Below are 17,464 nucleotides of genomic sequence, written 5' to 3'. Positions count from 1 at the left end.
TGTCTGCTGCCAGCCCCCTAGTGCAGATGTCATAAGAGAAACCATGATCAGAAAGGGGAATTAAAGAATGACACTGTCTATATTCGTATTTGCTTTATATTCTGTATTGAGTAAGTATATGTATGCTATCAGAGAATGTCGTTTTCTGAGAAATAATGTACCTTTGACTTCAAGAATGAATCTTTTTACTTCATTTCTATCTTTTTAAAGAATGTACTGTATCTTTAAGAATGACTTCAAGAACGTATCTTTAAGAATGTATTTTTTTACTTGTATTTTAAAGAATGTATCTTTTAGAACATGGGTAGGCAAACTGTAGCCCGGGGCCTGATCCGGCCCAATCACCTTCTAAATCCAGCCCGCAGACGGTCCGGGAATCAGCATGTTTTTACAGGAGTAGAATGTGGGCTTTTATTTAAAATGCATTTCTGCGTTATTTGTGGGGCATAGGAATTTGTTCATTTTTCTCTCTCTTCAAAATATAATCCGGCCCCCCACAAGGTCTGAGGGACAGTGGACTGGCCCCTTGCTGAAAAAGTTTGCTGACTCCTGTTTTTACTCGTATTTCTTTACCTTGTATTGCTCCTTAAAATGTAACCAAAGAACGTAACTGTTGACTTTGTATTGCTGTATAGTTTAATGCCCTCATAACCTGTATTTCCTGTTTTATGACTTTGTATTACTACATTAGTGTATAACCAATCTGTGAATATTATTATCCTCTGCTACTCACAAACTGTCAAACTCACAAACTGTCAAACCTTGTAACACCACAGCGCCACCTACTGAGTCTACAAATGAATCCACGAATACACATAAAATACAAACATAAACCAAGTTTAATTAATAAAAGAATGCAGAACAGAACTTCACACCAGCACTGATAACCATTTCCCAAAAATCCAGTCAATCATGTAATCTGCATGCCAATCACCCCAGAACCTTTGGTGTTCTTTCCTGTAAATAAAGGAAAAACAGAACTATTAGTCAAGATCTGCTGAAAAGGAAAAACAGCTCAACACCTTTTGCTCCCAATCTCAAACAAACGGCATCTCCATTAGCACCACTCAAGATCTTACAACAGGGGTCAGCAAACTTTTTCAGCAGGGGGCTGGTCCACTGTCCCTCAGACGTTGTGGGGGGCTGGACTATATTTTGAAAAAGAAAAAATGAATGAATTCCTATGCCCCCCACATAACCCAGAGATGCATTTTAAATAAAAGCACATGTTCTACTTATGTAAAAACAGCAGGCAGGCCCCACAAATAACCCAGAGATGCATTTTAAATAAAAGGACACATTCTACTCATGTAAAAACATGCTGATTCCCAGACCGTCCGTGGGCCAGATTTAGAAGGCAGACAGCAGGCTACAGCTTGCAGTTTATTTATTCTTTTATTTCATAACATTTATATTTAGGCAACCACCCATGAACACGTGTTCAATATGTGTGCAACTGTGGACACACACATAACTCAGAAGTGACTGATAAATGTCAAAAATGTCACCCAGAGGGGCAGAGCGGGGTGGGGGCAGAACAGAGGGTTGGCAGGCTTTCCCAACGGTGTTTCAAATACACGCAATTTCATTGATGCACGTGGTGCCTCGAAACATAACGTTAATGGCGGGTTGCCTGCGCTGCTTAATTTTTAAATCCACATCTTTGTGCTTTGCAAAAAGAAAAGAATAAAATTATCAGTAAAAGCAGTTTAAAACAACTATTTAATTAAAAGAAATAAGAATTAAGGATCAACCAAAAACAGATTAAAAAACACACAGCAACGTTATGGAAGAGGCAGTGGCGTAGCGTGGGTTGTCAGCACCCGGGGCAAGGCAAGTAATTTGTGCCCCCTAACCCGTGGATTTGCGCCCCCTAACCCTAACCCCCAGATGTTGCGCCCGGTGTGGCCGGCCCCCCCTGCACCCCCCACGCTACGCCACTGGGAAGAGGGGAACCAAGATGATCAAGGGTCAAGGTCTGGAAACCAAGCCTTATGAGGAATGGTTGAAGGAGTGGGGTATGTTTAGCCTGGGAAAGAGGCTAAACTCGTGTGTAGCCTGGGGATTTCTTTTCAGTACCAGAATTAGGCTCCAAGTCCTTTCCCAAAGCCATTGTTTTTCCTAAGCTTTTATAATGTGCTTTCATCTATGAAAACTAGCTCATATTCAACCTATGGAGATGCGTGACTCTACACTTTTTCCTAGCTCCGCGGTGATGAGCTAACCACCCGGCTTCCTTTCTGTAACCGGGCTCTTTCGTCATCTCCAAGCGACGTGCTTGGGATGCTGGGAGTTGCAGTCTGACAAGATCAGGCGACCCAAACCGTAATAGCATATATCGAAGCAGACTACAGAGCTGAAAACGGCCAAGACCCTTAGCAATTTTTAGGTTTAAATCTAGGATCTTAATATTTTTTTTGTTTGAGTTCAGCATCCTTAGCAATTGTTAGGTTTAATTCCAGATCTTAGTAATTTTTAAGTTTAATTCATGGATCCACAATCATTTTTAGGTTTAATTTTAGGATCCTTAATAATGTTTAGGTTCAATTCCTAGATCCTTAGTAATCTTTAGGTTCAATTCCACCAGCATCTGCCGTTAGAGTCTTAAATGAACCACCTGCTCTGTTCCAGGCAAACAAGGTGGAAACAAGGTGGAACTCTTCAGTGGTAAGAAAACTGGGCAGGTTCCTAAGATCGGGCTGCTCATCACAGGTATTTAAACACTGTTACAAATTCTCCACCGAGCCTCGGCTGTGCTGGAAAGGGATTAAAACCCCAAATACCTTTTGTCTGCGGAGTTGCGATGTTCATGGAAACCAGCTTGGTACCTAGAAATAGAATTTATTTATATAAAGCACGTGTCAAGAAAATAAAACACCACCAAATACGTTTATTGGAGAGGTTACATAGAAAAAATAAGTACAGCTTCAGGTTACAGACTCCGCTAACCCAGAAACAGTGCTTCAGGTTAAGAACTTTGCTTCAGGATGAGAACAGAAATCGTGCTCCGGCGGCGCGGTGGCAGCGGGAGGCCCCATTAGCTAAAGCGGTGCTTCAGGTTAAGAACAGTTTCAGGTTAAGAACGGACCTCCGGAACGAATTAAGTTCTTAACCCGAGGTACCACTGTATAATCTGTGCAATTATTATTATTTTTAATAGGGTTCAGATATACATTTAGAATTAAGAGAAAGTGTGGTTATGTATGTATGGGGTTATGTATGCACTCATCAGCCTGGGGATTTGTTTCCAGTGCCAAAATTGGGCTCCCACAAAAAGGCTGGCGGCCGCAAACCCTCCTTCCTTTGCTTCGAGGTTAGGCGCCCGTGTGCCAGGCGACGCTTTAGCCGCGCGTCCTGCGCGCGGGGTTGGACTAGATGACCCCGGGAGTTCCCCCTTCCAAGCCTCCGCGATCCCCGCTCTTTGGCGCGCGGTCCTTTGGCCTTGGGGGCGGGGCGTCGGGCGAAGCCCCGCCTACCCTTCACGTGGCCAGGCTCCTCCCCTCGCCTCGGATTGGTCGGGCGTCGGAGGCGTCGGCGCGGCTGGGCCCCGGCGGCGAGCTGCGTGGGATGCCCTCGGCTGCGGGACCCGAGGCGGAGCTGAGGAGAAGTTGGCCGGGGGGCCGAGAGGTCATGGCGGTCAGTGGGGGGGGGCACCCCTTACTCAGACGGGGTGAGGGGCTGGATGTGGGGAAAGGGGGGGCCTGGCTTGGGCTGGCCGGCGTCCCGCCCCCCGCAATGCCGGGTGGTGGTTTGGCTTGCTCCCGAGGAAGCACGGGCAGAGCGGGAGCCCCTCACAGCTTGGGTGGGAGGGGGCCCGCTTCTGGTCTCGGGCTGGGGGGGTGGGACTCGGGACAAGAGCCCTTCTTCATCGTTATTTATTAAACTTGTATACCTGGGGAGGGGGGTGTATGGGGGTTGGAGGGGTGTATGGGGGTGGGGAACCCCTGCTGGTCTCTGGCTGAGGGGAGGTGGGACTTGGGACAGGAGCCTTTCTTCGCTTATTTATTAAACTTGTATACCTGGGGGTGTAGGAGGGTAGGGGGTAAAGGGGGTGGGGGTATAGGGGCGTGGGATAGGGGTTGGAGGGGGGTGGGGTGTATGGGGTGGGGGGGGACTGCTTCTGGTCTCTGGCTGGGTGAGTGGGACTCGGGACAAGAGCCCTTCTTCATTGTTATTTATTAAACTTGTATACCTGTATAATCTGTGCAATTATTATTATTTTTAATAGGGTTCAGATATACATTTAGAATTAAGAGAAAGTGTGGTTATGTATGTATGGGGTTATGTATGCACTCATCAGCCTGGGGATTTGTTTCCAGCGCCAAAATTGGGCTCCCACAAAAAGGCTGGCGGCCGCAAACCCTCCTTCCTCTGCTTCGAGGTTAGGCGCCCGTGTGCCAGGCGACGCTTTAGCGGTTGGAGGGGGGTGTATGGGGGTTGGAGGGGTGTATGGGGGTGCGGGACCCTTCTGGTCTCTGGCTGGGGGGAGGTGGGACTCGGGACAGGAGCCTTTTTTCACTGTTATTTATTAAACCTGTAAACGTGGAGGTATAGGAGGGTAGCGTCTATAGGGGGTGGGGTAGGGGTTGGAAGGGGTTAGGGATGGTGGGGGCCCGCTTCTGGTCTCTGGCTGAGGGGAGGTGGGATTTGGGACAGGAGCCTTTCTCCACTGTTATTTATTAAACCACATAACACCAGCTTTGAAAGACCTACACTGGCTCCCAGTACGTTTCCGAGCACAATTCAAAGTGTTGGTGCTGCCCTTTAAAGCCCTAAACAGCCTCGGTCCAGTGTATCTGAAGGAGCGTCTCCACCCCCATCGTTCTCCCCGGACACTGAGGTCTAGCACCAAGAGCCTTCTGGCGGTTTCCTCGCCGTGAGAAGCCAAGTTACAGGCAACCAGGCGGAGGGCCTTCTCGGTAGTGGCGCCCGCCCTGTGGAACACCCTCCCACCAGATGTCAAAGAGAACAACAACTACCAGACTTTTAGAAGACATCTGAAGGCAGCCCTGTTTAGGGAAACTTTTAATGTTTAATAGACTATTGTATTTTAATATTCTGTTGGAAGCTGCCCAGAGTGGCTGGGGAAACCCAGCCAGATGGGCAGGGTATAAATGATAAATAATAATAATAATAATTAAACTTGTATACCTGGGGTGTAGGAGGGTAGGAGGTATAGGGAATGGGGGTATAGGGGCGTGGGGTAGGGGTTGGAGGGGGTTGGGTGTATGGGGCGGTGGTGGACCGCTTCTGGTCTCTAGCTGGCTGGCTGGGACTATGGAGTGAAGCCTTTCTTCATTTATTTTATTTTATTTGTATACTGCCCCTCGGTTCAAAGATCTTGAGGCAGTCCACGAAGTAGAGAACGAAACCCATAATAATAATAATAATAATAATAATAATAATAATAATTTATACCCCACCCTCCCCAGGCAAGAATGGGCTCAGGGCGGCTAACACCAAATATAAAAACAATTGATTGAAATACAGCTTAAAAAACAAAATTAAAATGCTACATTAAAACATTAAAATTAAAATACAGATGGGAACCACCAAGTAGGTAATTTGCAGCCTTGTGTTGTGCGTTGAGGAAAGGGCATGGAAAAGGAGGCACTAGGCAAGCGCATGGACGACACAGGCTTTCCGTGGCTCCTCCTTAGGGTAGCGTATAATGGTAGAGTTGGAAGGGACCTCCAAGGGTCATCCATCCCAACCCCCTTGTAAGGCGGGGATCTTTTGCCCAATGAATCTGCCACCCTGAGATTAAGAGCCCCGTGCTCTACTGACTGCTTTATGGAGGGGTTATGTACTACTTTTAGGATCAGCCTCTGAATAATGGTTGCTGGGGAGTGTTGTTATGTTCATATTATTATTTCTATTATTATTATTCTGTTGATTTATACCCTGCCTTTTGCCTTGACAGGGACACAAAGCAGCTTATGAATAAAATAAGAACAGCAAAAAACATGGGGGGGGGAGAAGAAATCATTAACAAACAATTAAACATTAATAGAATTAAAACTGTGTGTGTATTAAAAACAGATAATAATAAAAACAGCATAGCACCAGCCCTCTCATTAAAAGCAGTCAGTTCCTCAAAGCCTGCTGGAATATGAAGGACAGCAGAAGGACAACAATGAAGGATCCTGCCTAACCTTGCTAGGGAGGGAGCGCCAAAGTCTGGGAGCAACCACCGAGAAGGCCTTGCTTGCGGACTTCTTGTAGGCATGTAGCTGGCCAGGAAGTTTGAAGGGCAGGCTTTAATCTGATCCAGCAGAACACTTCTTATGTTCTTATGCTTTTAAGTCAGCTGGAGAGTCAACTAATAGTCAGTTGCTGGCCTTCAGTTGTTCAGCTGCTGCTTACTTACGGACAAGTGGCCTTATTTCAAAGCCAATGCCACTTTATTCTCAGAGATGCTACAGTGGGAATGTTGCCACTGCTGTTGGATGGGTTGGGTCTGGAACGTTCCGTGATCTTCCATTGACTGATTTCTCAATACTGAGAATGGTCAGCATTTTGTGAGAAGTGCGGCTGAAGATCTGATTGTTTCCAGACATGAAACTGCAGCAGAAATCTTGATTTCCTAGCCATGTTCCTGCCAATGACAAGCACTTCTGAAGTCCCAAAGGACCCCCTTAAATATCTGAAATGGAAATTAATGGGATTTAAGGCACGAGCCTGTCAAAAGCAGCGTTTCACATGTACCGGTAACTAACAGCACAATTCTACATCCTTTTTGGAAGTGAATTCACTCTCTTCAGTGGGATGATTCCCTAGTAAGGGTATTTGAAGCCAGAATAATACCTGGATAAGTCACTGCCATTATCCTAGCGCAGGTTAATTTATAGATCGAAAATCCCATGGGTTTGCGTTCTTAAGTATTTGAGTGGCTAGTTTGTGATGACAACATTAATTCATAATATTGTAATTTAATAATTATGTTCTTCATTGGGATTTTAAGCTGTGCTTATCTAGGAGTAAGCCTCATTACATGCAGCATAGGATTGCAGTGTCCGTGTACCGAAGACGTAATGTAACAGACTAATGTATTCGGAAGGTACATTATGTGTATGATATTTTGTGAGGTTTTACATGAGATTCCCGAGATGCTCATTTAAGGATGGTGATGTATAACTGAAGACACCCATATAAGTATTCTCTTGAGAGATTTACTGCAAAGTAACACATTCCTCAAGACACGAGGAACAACTTCATGGTAGTATTATTAGCAGTTTGACAGTGGAAAAGATAGCTTTGGAATGTTGTAGAATGTTGTGAGATTGATAAGTATTGGCATGAGGGATGCTGTAGCTGTGGATTTTCTGCACTGACGGGGTTGGGCTAGGTTGCCTTTGAGGTCCCTTAAAGGTAAAGGTAATGGGACCCCTGACCATTAGGTCCAGTCGTGACCGACTCTGGGGTTGTGGTGCTCATCTCGCTTTATTGGCCGAGGGAGCCGGCGTACAGCTTCTGGGTCAAGTGGCCAGCATGACTAAGCCGCTTCTGGCGAACCAGAGCAGCACACGGAAACACCGTTTACCTTCCTGCCGGAGCGGTACCTATTTATCTATTTGCACTTTGACGTGCTTTCGAACTGCTAGGTTGGCAGGAGCAGGGACTGAGCAACGGGAGCTCACCCCGTTGCGGGGATTCGAACCACCGACCTTCTGATTGGCAAGCCCTAGGCTCTGTGGTTTAACCCACAGCGCCACCCCCATCCCCATTGAGCCCCTTTGAGGTCAATTGACCTGCATTGAGGTCCCTTACATTTCTATAACTAGTTGAAATCATGCACAGTTGTCACAAGACTTGCAACGGGCTTAAACATGTGAGAGGCATTGCAGGACATTGGCGTTAAATTGCAACTTGTTGAGCATTTTGACCGATACCATTTATGAAAGCAAATCCTGAATTGAGCATTAAAAATATATATTATGTCTTTGCTGCCGATAATGTGTCTCATTTAAAGGCTTTTTCTTTTAACATTGCACTGTTTTCCTTTGAAGATGCACCCTGTGCTGAAAGCCTTTGTTTGTGGCTCCATCAGTGGGACCTGCTCTACCCTCCTATTCCAGCCTCTAGACCTGCTTAAAACCCGCCTGCAGACCCTACAGCCATCTGTCAATGGGTAAGCATTTGATATTTCAAGAAGAGACGCTTACGCTCTTGGTGTTAAAGGTTTGGAATAGAGACAGAATGAGAACAGAAGAGGGCGAAAAGTGCTTGGCAAATGAAGTAGGAAAGGTCTTCCAAAAGGTGTTGCAAGACCATGAGGGGAAAGAGCATATTTCAGCCTCAGTTTTTAATCCAATAAATGCATTTATATGGTGGTCTCAGTCAGTAGATAGGCAGGATGATTAATAATTAGTAATTATGATTATGGGCTGTGACTGTGTGCAATCACCTTGGCTTACAATGAGGTTTCCACACTTAAAAAATCATCCTGATTGTATGTCTGAGCCAGTCCTGTTTTGAGTGACTGATCTAGCTAGAACTGTCTTAAAAAGCATGGATAATTTTTACTGGAAGCCCCGAAAAGCCATTCCCACTGAAACAGCAAGTACTCTAGATACCATGAACTGAAATGCCAAAGTAGTGTATTGGCCTTTTCATGTAGTTTTACCGTAAACTAATATGTTAGTGGTCAATAGAGAAGAATGGCAGGATTCCAACCTCTTTGTGTATTAAATGGACATTGAATAACTTGTTCAGAGAAGCAGGAATGGCTTGGTATACCTGCTCATCTCTGGAGGGCTTTGGCCAACGGAAGGAGGAAAGGATTATTTTGCAATGTGTTTCTATCAACAGACTGTTGTGATTATGTGTGCCTGTTTTTCACCTCCAATTTGGTTTTCCTTGCAGATCAGGCCGTGTTGGCATGGTAACTCTGTTCTTTAAGGTGGTTCGCACAGAAAGTATACTGGGACTGTGGAAGGGTGTTTCTCCGGTAAGTTGCCTAAATAAAACAGTGTTTTTCTTTTCTTTTGGATTCGTTGGAGTTAACCTCATTTGTCTCCTTGTGAGACGAACACCCTATTAACAAATAAATGAACATGACTAACTTAGTTCCATTAATCTCCATGGCTCTGCTCTGAGTAGGTCTAAGATTGTAGAAAATGTAGCCTCATGTTTATGGTGTCTTGAATTGTGAGCCGGCCACGTAGCTTGAAAAGAAATGCCGTATTTTTCGCCCCATAAGACGCACCTAGTTTTTAGAGGAGGAAAGGGGGAAAGCCCCGGTTTTTTTGAGGATCAGCACAAAGTTGCGCAGCTTCTTTTGCAAAGGGGAAAAGCCCCTTTTTTTGAGGATCAGCTCAAAGTTGTTGAGCTTACTTTGCAAAGGAAAAAAATCCTGTTTTTATGGGGTTCAACTCACAGTTCTGCCGCTTCTTTAGGAAAGGAAAGGGAGCCGTTTCTACAGTTTCCAGGCAGATAAACTAATCAGCCAGTCACATGTCACTGTGGAAACAGCTTCCGTCTGCAGAACATTCAACAATGGAGGCCTGGGCAAGGAGGTGGGGCCGGAAAGGGAGCCAGCGATCGACCACTCATTCGCTCCATAAGACGCACAGACATTCCCCCTTACTTTTTAGGAGGAAAAAGTGCATCTTATGCAGTGAAAAATATGGTAAATATGCAATAGAATTTCTGTTGTGGTCTTACCACTAAATATTTTCTCTCTCCCCACTGTTGCCCTTTCATCTCTTCACAGTCCTTTGCAAGATGCATCCCAGGAGTAGGGATTTACTTCAGCACCTTATATATGATAAAGCAGCATTTTCTGCTGGATCGTTCTCCTACAGCCCTGGAGTCTGTTTTGCTGGGTGGAACCTCGCGTACTGTAGCTGTGGTTTGCATGTTGCCTATCACTGTAGTGAAAACACGGTACGAGGTGAGTTTTGTAACTTTTTTTTAAAAAATGGCTGTACTAGTCCCTCAACCGGTTCATATAGGTCAAATGCTGCCCTTCAACTATACAGCCCGAGGACACTTTCATTGCTAGGTGTTCAATTTCACTTTTGTGTTTGGTTTGCAGTGTGGAAGGTACGGCTATGAAAGCATTTATGGAGCCCTGAGGAGCATCTATCGGTCAGAAAGTGTCCAGGGCTTGTTTAGCGGTCTGACTGCAACACTCCTGCGTGATGCACCCTTTTCTGGCATTTACTTGATGTTCTACACACAAACCAAAAAGATAGCACCGTATGGTAAGGGTGGTTGTAATGTCCTCACAGCTTCCTGTTCCTGGAATTTAATTTGCAGGGTTTAGATACGGTACATCAGGCTTTTCCAACAGGATCAGGATGAGCCACTGAAGTATTTATTCACCTGGTTGACCAGAGCATGAGCTGCATGACTGAATGGTGGGTTGACAGGCCACATTTCAATATTTGTAGCAATGTAATTTTGCTTGGAGAATATTTGCTATGCACCAGTCATTGTTGGTGTACATAACTGCAAATTGCTACTCGAGAGAGAGTTGGCAGAGTTTTGGAGACGTGTCATTTTGTCACCTGATAATTAGTGAAGAATATTTCTATGCATGATTGTTTCTGTGATTGAAATTTAGTTGTGGTGGATGCTGCTTCTGAAACACTCCTTTGCCTATAGTCTATTCTATGCCTGGTCTCTTTGCAATCCTGTCTTAAGCATGCTTACTTAAAAGAAAAAAAAGTCTGTTGCATAATAGAATTGCGGCCTTACTCTGCAGGGGGAAAACACCATGATGTAATCTGCTGAGTAATCTGTTTAGTCAGCTACCTAGCGGTGCCAGATTAGCACTGAACACTGTAAGGTCCAGGAAGTTACAGCAGAGCACATTTCTGAGTCAGCAATGGGATGATGCCACAATGAAGTTGAATGCCATTGAAGCTGGCTTGTCAGACACTTCTTACTTTATTTATTTGTATGTTTTAATAGGACTGTGACAAACGCTCAACGCCGGTTAGTACTTGTTCGAAATGTCAGAGCCAGTTTGAAAGCATGCTGCAGGGAAATCAAACTAGAAAGTCATAAGGACGGTAGTCAGCTGCATTTAATGAACAGGACTATGTTAGGTTCATTTATTTCAGTGGGTTTGCTTTGAGTAAAAACTTGCTCAGAATAGAGCGAGGCACGTGGCAAAGTTTGGGAGGAATAGGCAAATTTGGGTAAGGGGACTGGCTAGTTTTGGGATAATTTTAAAGATAGGACAAGGAAGATGGAGCAAGCAGCTCTGTATGTAAAATGAGGCTCGATTTAAGTGGGGGAACAGGTAGGCAAATGTGACAAGTTGCTTAAGGAAGCTGAAATCTTTTATCCAAGTACTTTTTAGGTGGAATAAGTGGCTGTTACTGAGTTTTTAAGATGATTAAGAAAGATTTGGCGTAAGACTTTGTGATCCTTCTTTTCTCCTGCCGAAAGCTAATTGTGAAATGGTTTTTCGCTCGTTCTTTTCCAGACCAAGTGGACCCAGCACTCTCACCTTTAGTGAACTTTGGCTGTGGGACTGTTGCAGGGATTCTGGCATCGCTGGCAACTCAGCCTGCTGACGTCATCAAAACCCACGTGCAGGTGTCATCCGACAAACACCTCCGGATGCGCCAAGCCATTGCCTTAATCTTCAGGGTAAGGTTGAGTTTGCCCATTAACTAATCACACTTTTATAATGTTATTTTTTTTCTAAGGCATTGAAGGCTTTCCAGCTACGTTTGAGGCAGGAGTAGACTGGTGTCATCGGCTGTTCTTATTTTTATCTGTAAGCCTCCTTGAGTCCATGTTAGGGGGGAAAGGCAGAATAATAACAGATGCTCAGAAACACAGTTTGAGCTTGGATAAGACTTTGGCCTCACGGCTTGTTCATATCTGTAGCCCCCAAAAACTGCTAGTGAGTGTTCAGCGATGTGAGCAGGTCTCTTCCCAGAAAGGTGCATTATACCACTATATCTGACCACTGGACCTAGAGCTCAGTATTGTTTATGTACTGAAATTGGGAACTTCTACATACAAACCCTGTTAACACATTGTGACCCATTCTCTAGGCTTGCTATCTCCTCGCTCTCCCCTCCAAAACTATACTGAATTTTACAGATATATAGAATCACTGCACATCAACCTTTTGGACTTAGCATATGTTGTTCTGACTTTACAACTTTGTTTTGGTGTTGCAAAATTGTGAGAGCATTGTTTTGTGTATGCCTAGACCTTCCCCGACATCTTCCTACCTGTAGAGAGATAGCCTATTACAGTTGTACCTTGGAAGTTGAATGTCTTGGCACTCATATGTTTTGGCTCCCGAATGCCACAAACCCAGAAATTGGTGTTGCGGTTTGCGAATGTTCTTTGGAACCCGAACATCTGGCACGGCTTCTGATTGGCTGCAGGAGCTTCCTACAGCCAATCGGAAGCCGCACCTTGGTTTCTGAATGTTTTGGAAGTCAAATGAACTTCCGGAATGGATTCCGTTTGACTTCCGAAGTAAGACTGTTCCAGGTCTGAAAGAGTACTTTGGCTCTTAAACTGGCAGAGCGTACTTTGATGACAGATATGATTTCATGAACTAGCTAAATTATAGGATCTGGATGTGCTACTTTCAGGGTTTTTTATCACTCTTGGCTTGCTTTCAAACCGAAGCAATTCTGGGCTAGCTCTGCTCTGGGAACAAATGGTTGTAAACCATATCTTTGTCCTTTGGACACACAATTAAAAAGGAGAAAGATAACACAACCCTTCCCAAGAAATTTATTTAGTTTAGAAATATTTCATTAAGCTAAGGTATCACCGAATGATGCACTTGGGTCTAGATGCACAAGTATATCCTGTTGAATAATTCCTAGCATCGTTCAAAAAGTAGCTATTGAACAGTTTCTTTTGTTAGGTTTCTATGCTGATCAGCTGGACCCATCCAAAATGTTTTTGTCTTCACAAGTGAGAGAATCTGTCAAGTTCCTTCATCAGCATTTGTGCCTAAGCACTGCTGTGTCCATAAGGCAAATGCTTGCCCCTTTTTTGTGTAAGCATTTGGTATATGTTTTGCTTATCATCCTGCAACATGAGAATACCTTACTTGGGACTCTGATGCTATGGTGCAGACACACTGCTATCTAGGTTAAGGGAACAAGAGCAAGACATAGGGTTGGCTCAAAGGACTACCTGCTTAATGAATGCACACATGAATTTCCTTCCTTCCTTCTCACCTGCCTGGCTAGGGTCATAATTATATTGACCATTCTGGCTTCTTCCTGCTGTTTCTGTGGGGTGGGTGGAAGTCCTGTTGCAACAGTCGTTTGAATAAAGACCAGGCCTACTGGCTGCTGTTTTGCTCCTAATAATAATAATAATAATAATAATATTGACCATTCTTAACCCTGACGAAAATATACACAACTCCGTTTCAGAAACCTGGATTTCCTTTAAACACGCTTCTGAAACAGTTTGAGCACCCCCAGATTCCTTTCATCCAGCTTTAGTAAGAAACCCAGGGAAAGGCATGTGGAGCATTGTTAACCCCTAGTACCATGTGATAATTTTCATTCCATGATCCTTGCCTAGCTAATGCTAAACCCATAGGTAACATAGGGAGTGTCTCATTAGTATTATTTTTATGATTTTATGATTTTCAATTTTATATATTTCAATAATTTTATAATCATTTTGACATTTCAAAACTTGACTTCCTCCTCTTTCTGCGGTTCCTTAAACTTATTTTTAATATTTTCTGCATATCCAAATTAATTTAATTTACTCATTTATTCATCTACGTACTTTAAATATATACTCTTATAAAACTGCAGGTTATTACAGTAATCCTGCCAATGTTCTTATCTCTTTACAATTTATTTGTAAATACTCACTAAACCATTTCCATTCTTTTATAAAAAATTTGTTATCTGGATTTCTTATTTTTTTTGGTAAGTTTTCCCATTTCTGTGTATTCCATAAGTTTTTGTATCCATTCTCCTTTTGCTGGGACCACTTCTTCTTTCCATTTTTGGGCAAGTAACATTCTTGCCGCTGTAGTCACATACATTAATAAATTTCTATACAGTTTGGGTAGTTCTGTCCCTATAATTCCCAAAAGGAAAGCTTCTGGGTTTTGTTTTTTTTACAAAGAGGGAGAGTCTCTAGAAAACCCAATGCAGAAGCAGATAGGAGAAATAATAGCAACTGTGACAGCTTTGGAAAACATTGACCATTCATTCAGGTTTGGGGATTTTTTCTTAGAAAACCCTTTAACCACTCTAACCTTTAATTTCTAACAGAAAATCAAACTTGGTGAACATTTGCTGCAGCATCAATGTGCCTTGCTGAAGGGTTTGCATGCTTAAGAGTAACGACGACACTTGCTTCTTTCTCCTCCTACAGGATTACGGATTAATAGGCTTTTTCCGAGGTGCCGTCCCAAGAGCTTTGCGACGAACACTGATGGCGGCCATGGCGTGGACTGTCTATGAACAGATGATGTCTAAAATGGGCTTAAAATCCTGAGTGAGTTCTGCCGGAGAACAAAGCGGCCTAATCCAGTTCTTCCACTCGCTGCAGTTGCTTTGTGAAACTGGTGGTCTGAGCCATATGGGAGGTGACTTGCACCCGTTTGTGGGGAAATGCCGTCCAAGCCTGTGGACCAGGCTTTTATAAGTGAGACTGAGGGGAGCAAAATACTGCTCTGGTCACGACGGGAAGAGCATTCCAGGGAGACTTTGCCATACCTGCCATACAAGTGCACATCTTGGTGTCGGGTGCATGTGTCAGACGTGCTGCTAAAGCCCACCTTCTTCACAAGAACCCTTTTCCAGAAGTCCTCTTCAGCCTGAGCCGCTTCCGAAGAGAACACAGGAAAGACTCTCAAGAAAGCGGTGTTGGGGTGGCTGAACCTAGCACCCCGAACCGGTGACTCCTAAATTGTGTGCTGACTCTCCTGCCTGCTCTCCTCTTGAGTAATGTGTTCTGCTTGTACACCCAGCAAAAACAGGGTAAAGAGGAGAGGCGACAGGAAGCGTGTCTGTTTCAGAGCTTGTCTGGTGCAGTTGGTAAGAAAGAACAAACAGTGCCATTGCTGGAAAGCAACAGTGGGACGCAGAATTTTTGCATTCCTTATAATAAGGGCAGGGAGTCTGTAGCCTTCTAGCTGTTTGTTAGACTACAAATCCCACCATCCCTATTACCAGAAAAAACAAACCTGACTATTTATTACCAGTGTGGGCTGAGGCTGATGGGAGTTGATAGTACTAATGGAAGGATACAGGTTCCCCATCCTTGCCTTGTGGGATTGCTTTAGTGTGCCAAACCCTGTAGTCAGTGAGTTTAAATGGTTGCCATTAAGCACTCCTGTGTCTTCAGTCTTCCTCTGTGTGCACGAAACAGTGGAAGAACAAATCTACTTAAGGCACAACTCAGGAGTCAGATGCTGGGACAAATCCCTCTTAAGCTATCTGTTTAAATGTTGCTGTTAGTCCAGCTGCCTTCAGCAAGGGGGACTGTCCTATCTTGCTGTTATTTAGCTTTCTCCTAGCTGAGTATTGCCTGACTTTTCCCCTTCTTTGCACTCCTTGCTCCAGCGATCAGCATCGGAGGCCATGCTGCAGTTGTCTTTTGTGTGAATAAGTTAGAGTGGGTGAAAAGCAAACTGGGGACAGAATGGCATTTAAAATATATTTGTGTTGTCATATGTCTGTACTTTCCATGTTCATAAGAAAGATCTGTGGCCTTGGAAGCATGTTGAAAGGACTTGGTGATCTCTTTGGCCTCTGAAAGGACTGTGTTTGACTTTGGCGTGCTTGGAGAAACTTGTTTTGGCCATTTATTTTATTATTGGAAGCACTGAATTTTTAAATTGCTGATTAAAAAGAAAAAGAAGAAAGCTTGCAAGCATAATTTTCTTTCCAACTTAGATTCTTCTAGTTTAGTTTTGGTGGTTCCAATACTTCAACAGTTAAAAGTTTGACAGTTATAATGCCCTAAACAGATTAGTAGTAAACATGTGAATCACCTGCGAAGCTGAGTAATTTTAATTGGGCTTAAGGCTGACTTTCAAAGATTCATCTGGCCTTCAGCAATGTGCATGGATAAGTCAAAGCTCTAGCAGTCAGAAAATGTATGTACCAGATGTGAAAAATCAAGTGAGTCTTCACAACTAAATATCTCATCAAGGTCTCATGGACTTGAGTTCCAGAACAAAATTATTTATTTTATTCATTTCAACAATATATAAATTGTCTAAATACAATAATCTGCATGTGGTATACAACAGTACAGAAAAGGTATAAATCCATTAAAACTATAAAAATAAAACTACAGTATAAAATCAAACTATAAAAATCAAACTTATGTTAAAATTCCTTCTGAAGTTTTAAAAAAATGTCTTCAATAGGCAATGGAGATTCAGCTGGGCCCAGGGTGCCTGTCTGACCTCAACTGGAAGGGAGTTCTAGAAGGTTGGGCCTACAATACTAAATGCACGGCTTCCTAGAATATGAGCCATGCCTCTGATGACAAGATCTAATCAATCTGGAGTTTATTATATTGGTTGCAGGGAAAGATGCGCTCTTGTGTTCTATACGTGCTCAGTCTAAAGAAGGGAGTGGAAAATGCAAAACTTGGAAGATCTTAAAATGGAAGCCACATCCATAGAAATAGCAACAAAGCCCACATATCAGCATATTTATTTGTTTTCATGAAATTCATACACCGCTTGCTTGTTAAAAAAACATACCTCGATGCAGTTTACGAAAAGATAAAACAATACAATTGAGAAAAATTCACAGCCGAACTTCAAAAAAAAAAACAAAAGTTGCAATACTGTAATAGATAAAGATTATCTCTTCGCAGCCTTCCCTCTTCTATACATTGTATAGAGTGGGGTTGCGCTGTGGATTTGAACTTGGGGCTTGCTGCATGTACAGCATGGAGTCGTTCTCTGGGGTTGGGGGAAACAAATGCCCCGTGATGTGTCTGATACCAGTCTCTGCTGGGTGTATGTGGTTAGGGAACTAGGTGCTGGAGGGCTTCTGCTGTGTCTGTTTTTGGCTATCCATGCAAAACATGAATGAGGCTATATTGCTGTAACTGCTCTCTACGTTGCTGAAATGAGTCATTGATTTTGCCAGTTCATGTGCACCACCCGGTTCATGTGGTTCAATCTTATTTTAAGTGGTGAGAAAATCTGCCTGTGGTTGTCTCATAGATGAAACAATGGATAGCTCAGTTGGTTAAGAGTGTGGTGCTGATAATGCCAAGGTTGCAGGTTTGATCTCCGTATGGGACAGCTGCATATTCCTGCATTGCAAGGGGGTTGGACTAGATGATCCTCAGTGTCCCCTCCAACTCTACAATTCTGCAATTCTATGACTCCTATAGCGGTTTTACATCGAAACAGCCCTAGTGTAATCAAGAGGCCTGTGGTGGTTGACTTTGCAGATTCTACTTGTGCTTCATGTGTTCATAAATTGCTTAAATGCCAACCACACATTTGAAATGGGAAGGGTTT

The 17,464-nt window shown here is 43.6% G+C and overlaps 1 protein-coding gene across 1 annotated transcript; it reads left to right on the top strand.

Moving 5' to 3' along the window:
* Positions 1–3,508: 3,508 nt before the first annotated feature.
* SLC25A38 (solute carrier family 25 member 38) lies at positions 3,509–15,609 on the top strand. Its single transcript, XM_053410401.1, has 7 exons — positions 3,509–3,636; positions 8,010–8,131; positions 8,866–8,950; positions 9,716–9,895; positions 10,040–10,208; positions 11,441–11,607; positions 14,344–15,609. Exons 1-7 carry the CDS (start codon positions 3,568–3,570, stop codon positions 14,464–14,466), a joined length of 915 nt encoding a protein of 304 aa, XP_053266376.1. The 5' UTR covers positions 3,509–3,567; the 3' UTR covers positions 14,467–15,609.
* The last annotated feature ends 1,855 nt before the right edge of the window (positions 15,610–17,464 follow it).

This window comes from Podarcis raffonei, chromosome 12, assembly GCF_027172205.1.
Source record: "Podarcis raffonei isolate rPodRaf1 chromosome 12, rPodRaf1.pri, whole genome shotgun sequence".
Lineage (NCBI taxonomy): Eukaryota > Metazoa > Chordata > Lepidosauria > Squamata > Lacertidae > Podarcis > Podarcis raffonei.
This window is presented reverse-complemented; position numbering and strand designations above follow the sequence as displayed.

Coding starts and splice junctions, on each gene's coding strand:
- SLC25A38 (XM_053410401.1), top strand. CDS start 3,568: ATGCCCTCGGCTGCGGGACCCGAGGCGGAGCTGAGGAGAAGTTGGCCG. Junction 8,951..9,715: donor TGTGGAAGGGTGTTTCTCCG/GTAAGTTGCCTA, acceptor ATCTCTTCACAG/TCCTTTGCAAGATGCATCCC. Junction 9,896..10,039: donor TAGTGAAAACACGGTACGAG/GTGAGTTTTGTA, acceptor TTTGGTTTGCAG/TGTGGAAGGTACGGCTATGA.